A 5249-nucleotide genomic window follows, 5' to 3' on the forward strand; every position below is an offset into this window, starting at 1 on the left:
ATTTTTTGAGACAGAGTCTCCTTCTGTTGGAGTGCAGTGGTGTGATCTCGGCTCACTGCAAACTCTGCCTCCAGGTTAAAGCAGCGATTCTCCTGCCTCAGCCTCCCAAGTAGCTGGGATTACAGGCACCTTCTACCATGCCCAGCTAATTTTTTAATTTTTAGTAGAGATGGGGTTTCGCCATGTTGGCCAGGCTGGTCTCAAACTTCTGACCTTAAATGATCCGCCCGCCTCGGCCTCCCAAAGTGCTGGGATTACAGGCGTGAGCTACCTTGCCCTGCCTTTTTTGTATTATTATTATTTTAATTTTAAATTTTTATTTTTTGAGGCTGGAGTGCAGTGGTGCAATCATGCCTTACTACAGCCTCAACCTCCCAGGCTCAATCGATCCTCCCACCTCAGCCTCCTAAGTAGCTGGGACCACAGGTGGGCGCCACTGTACCCAGCTAATTATTTTTTGTATTTTTAGTAGAGATAGGATTTTGCCAAGTTGCCCAAGCTGGTCTTGAACTCCTGGGCTCAAGCAATCCTCCCGCCTTGACCTCCCAAAGTGCTGGGATTACAGGCACAAGCCACCATGCCCAGCCTGCAAAGCGGATTTCTTACAGTCAATGTTGTTCCCCTTTCCTAGGACCTCAGTCTTTTTAGCCGAAAACCAATGACATGGTCATTTTGAAGCAGCTGGATGAAGTATCCCAAAATTCCACGTCTCCCGGCACTGAGGCCCCTCCCTTGTGCCCTGAGGGTAGGGTTGTGGGTTAGGGGGTGAGTGACCCAGAAATTCCCGAAGGGATCATAGCAGATCGTCTAGAGCTTGGGAAGGGCATTGCAGAGTCCCTGAACCCCAGCGCTGACCCCTGCTCTCACTGCCACAGAGAAATTCAACACGTACGTGACCCTGAAAGTTCAGAATGTCAAGAGCACGACCATCGCGGTGCGGGGCAGCCAGCCCAGCTGGGAGCAGGATTTCATGTTGTGAGTCTGCAGTGTCTGGCATGGCCTGGGCCCCTGACATAGCCCAGCACCTCGCTGGCCCCTCAGGGCAGAGCTGGACACCAGGGAATCCTGGGCGACTCCCCTCTGTCCTCCCTCTTCCCATGTCCACCTTATCACCCTCGCCTCCAAAGCACATCCCCAATCCAATCCCTTCCTTTGGTCTCCGTGGCCACCAGCCAAGTCCCTGCTGCCCGCCAGCCTCCGCCCTGGCCTCCTGTGCCATCCACCTCCTACAATCTGTTCTCCAGGCAGCCAGGGGGATATTTTTAAAACTGCAAATCACATCCTGTCGCTCCCATTTTCCAAACTTGTCCATGGCTCATCGACCTCACAATAAAACCCACAGCCTTCCCCGCAGTTCCCACCAGCTTCTCGCTCTATCTCCCTCACCTGCCCCAGCCACACCCACCTCTGCCCCTTGTCTCCAACATCTCCCAGTTTGTTCTTGCCCCAGGGCCCTTGCACTTGCTTTCCTGTCCCCAGCTGGCTCCTCTCCTTCAGGACTCAGCTTGTGTCACCTCCTCAGTGAAGCCCTCCCTGACCACTACCTCCGAGCTACAATTTCAGGACATCATGCCTTCCCAGGCCTTGCCACCAGTTTTGTTTGTTTGTTTGTTTTGAGGCAGAGCCTCACTCTGTTGCCCAGGCTGGAGTACAGTGGCGTGATCTCGGCTCACTTCAACCTCCACCTCCCAGATTCAAGTGATCCTCCTGCCTCAGTCTCCCAAGTAGCTGGGATTACAAGCGTGTGCCACCACACCCGGCTAATTTTTGTGTTTTAAGTAGAGATGGTGTTTCACTATGGTGGCCAGGCTAGTCTCAAACTCCTGGACTCATGTGATCCGCCCACCTCAGCCTCCCAAGGTGCTGGGATTACAGAAGTGAGCCACCACACCTGGCCAACAGATTTTTTTTTCCTTTTTTTTTTTTTGTCCGAGACAGAGTCTCGCTCTGTTGCCCAGGCTGTAGTGCAGTGGTGCCATCTCGGCTCACTGCAAGCTCCGCCTCCCGGGTTCACGCCATTCTCCTGCCTCAGCATCCCGAGCAGCCGGGACCACAGGCGCCCGCCACCACGCCCGGCTAATTTTTTGTATTTTTAGTAGAGACGGGGTTTCACCATGTTAGCCAGGATGGTCTCGATCTTCTGACCTCGTGATCTGCCCGCCTCAGCCTCCCAAAGTGCTGGGATTACAGACATGAGCCACTGCGCCCAGCCTGATTTTGAATTTTTACTGGAAATGGGGTTTCTCCATGTTGGTCAGGCAACCAACATGGAGAACTCCCAACCTCAGGTGATCCACCTGTCGCGGCCTCCCAAAGTGCTGGGATTACAGGCATGAGCCACCGCGCCTGGCCATATTTTAAAAATACATTCCTTAAGATAAATCTTTGGTGAGCTGTAAATTCAGTGAATCTCACATTTCACTAAATTTCCTGCTCCCCCGAATCCACATATGTCTAGGGCGAGGCCTGCAGGGAAAGTGCTTGGAGGTTGAGGTGGGATTGTGTCCTCACGTCATTAGATGGAGATGACACTGCAAAGGACAGAGCTGCCCCCAATGTCCTTATCCTGGGGGTAAAGGGAGCTACGGAGGGTGTTTGAGCCTCTTTCTCACTTACCCAGCATGATCAGGGTTGGAGGGCCAAGGAAGGGCTCAGAAAGATGAAGGTGCAGGCGAGGTTTAACATCTGTTCCCAAGCTGTCCTTCCCGGCTTTGAATCCTGGTTCTTTTGTGATACTCCGAGCTCTTAACTTCCCACCCTGGTCTCAGTTTCCCCTCTATAAAATGAGAACCACCATGTTACCCTACCACCTAGGACACTCCCAAGCCTAGGTTTGAATTGCAGTATGCTGTGTGTTCTCAGGTGAATGAACTAACCTCTCTGGGCCCCCGTTTCCTCCCTCCTGCTCCCTCGATGCCCCTTCTCCTTTTTCCGCAGCGAGATTAACCGTCTGGATTTGGGACTGACAGTGGAGGTGTGGAACAAGGGTCTCATCTGGGACACAATGGTGGGCACTGTGTGGATCCCACTGCGGACCATCCGCCAGTCCAATGAGGTGAGTGGCGGGTGGCCTGAGGGTGAGGAAGGAGGAGTGCCTTGCAGAAGCCCAGAGACCAGTGGGCTAAACAAGATGGACATTTATCTCCAATCCCCCGACAACATCAATGTAGACACTTGGGATTGCCACAAACCTTCCAAAGTCACCAGGACCTATACACCTTCCATTTTGCTCTGCCTCTCTTTCCTTGTGGCTTCCACCTTGTGGCCCCAAATGGCTGCTTTAGGCTCACCATTGCATCTTCATTCCAGCCACAGAAAGGTGATGGTGGGGAGAAGGGGGGCAGTTCATGCACATCTCATTGGCCAGAACTTAGACATGTGGCGAACACCTAGCTGCAAGAGATTCTGGGAAATGTAGTCCTAGACTGGAAAATGTAGTCCTAGGTAGTGCAACCCTAGGCACAGCTAAAAATGTATTACCTTGGAAGGAGAAAAGGGGTAATGTAGGCAATTAGCATTTTGTGTCCCAGATGGGCAGCAGCAGGAAGGTTACACCAGCTCATAAGAAAGTGTTAGGTAACAACCCTGGCCCCTCAGCCTGTGCATCATGGTCAGCAGGTAGCAGTGATGTCTATTTTTTATTTAATTATTTATTTTTGAGACAGGGTCTCACTCTGTTGCCCAGGCTGGAGTGCAGTGGCACGATCATGGCCCATTGCAGCCTCGACTTTCCAGGCTCAAGTGATCCTCCCACCTCAGCTGGGACTGCAGGTGCACACCACCATGCCCCCTTCATTTTTTTTTTTTTTTTTTTGTATTTTCAATAGAGACAAGGTTTTGCCATGTTGCCCAAGCTGGTCTCGAACTCCTGGGCTCAAGCAATCCGCCCACCTCAGCCTCCCAAAGTGCTGATATTACAGGTGCGAGCTACCACGCCAGGCCGTGGTCGTGTTTATTCATCTGTCCCCACAGCCCAATCCCTGGCCTCCTGACCTTAAGTCTCAACCCCTCCATGCTGACCCCAGGAAGGTCTTAATAGCTGGAGCTCTGATCTGTCCTCCTCTATCTATCTGCCTTGCAAGGCCCCTCACATGGCACCCGCCCACTAGCCTCATCTTCCCCCACACTCTAACCTCCACCCCTCCCAGACTGCAGCCTCTGAACCTTTGTAGAGTGTGTTCCCTGAGCTTCAAGTGTCCTCCTTGCCATCACCCTCTAAATTCTCAAATGCCCTCCTCCAGGGAGCCCTCTCTGACTTCCCTCTGGATCCTTTAGTCCTCCTTCCTCCCTCTGGACTAGCTATGACCTCATGGGGCTGGGGGTGCCTGTGTCCAGCCCTGTTTCCCAGGGTTACGGGCTCCTCAGGGACCAGGGTGATGATGGCTGGGGCCTCTTGGGGCCTCTGGCATCACCCAGTATGAACTAGGTATAGAGGAGGGACTGGGGACTGTTTTTTGTTTGTTCGTTTTTATTATTTTATTTTATTTTATTTTACTTTGAGATGGAGTCTCGCTCTGTCACCCAGGCTGCAGTGCAATGGCACCATCTTGGCTCACTGCAACCTCCACCTCCCTGGCTCAAGTGATCTCCTGCCTCAACCTCCTGAGTAGCTGGGATTACGGGCGCCCTCCACCACACCCAGCTAATTTTTGCATTTTTAGTAGAGATGGGGTTTCACCATGTTGGCCAGTCTGATCTTGAACTCCTGACCTCAAGTGATCCACCCAGCTTGGCCTCTGGAAGTGCTGGGATTATAGGCATGAGGCACCACACCTGGCCAGTGAGTGTCTGTGTTTGAATAAATGAATGCAGAGGGACGAAATGGTTGCAACAGTCTAGGCAAGTGAGTCTAAAAGGAAGCCTTGGCTGGACACGGTGGCTCACACCTGTAATCCCAGCACTTTGGGAGGCTGAGGCATGTGGATTGCCTGAGCTCAGTAGACCAGCCTGGGAAACATAGTGAAACCCTGTCTCTACTAAAAAATACAAAAAATTAGCCGGGCGTGCTGGCGCACACCTGTAATCCCAGCAGCTCGGGAGGCTGAGTTAGAAGAATCACTTGAGCCTGGGAAGTGGAGATTGCAGTGAGCCGAGATCACGCCACTGCACTCCAGCCTGGGTGATAGAGTGAGACCCTGTCTCAAAAAAAAAAATTTAATTTAATTTAATTTTAATTTAAATATATAAAAGGGGCCGGGCGCGGTGGCTCAAGCCTGTAATCCCAGCACTTTGGGAGGCCGAGACGGGCG

General features: G+C 52.3%; 1 protein-coding gene across 1 annotated transcript in view; it reads left to right on the forward strand.

Moving 5' to 3' along the window:
- UNC13A (unc-13 homolog A) overlaps positions 1-5249 on the forward strand; it is a 96416-nt gene that overhangs the window by 13204 nt on the left and 77963 nt on the right. The window contains 2 exon segments of the mRNA XM_017879566.1: positions 876-975; positions 2938-3055. Of these exon segments, the coding sequence (XP_017735055.1) occupies positions 876-975; positions 2938-3055 (218 nt within the window).

The sequence above is a fragment of the Rhinopithecus bieti genome, unplaced genomic scaffold (genome assembly GCF_001698545.2).
Source record: "Rhinopithecus bieti isolate Rb0 unplaced genomic scaffold, ASM169854v2 scaffold_9899, whole genome shotgun sequence".
Taxonomy (NCBI): domain Eukaryota; kingdom Metazoa; phylum Chordata; class Mammalia; order Primates; family Cercopithecidae; genus Rhinopithecus; species Rhinopithecus bieti.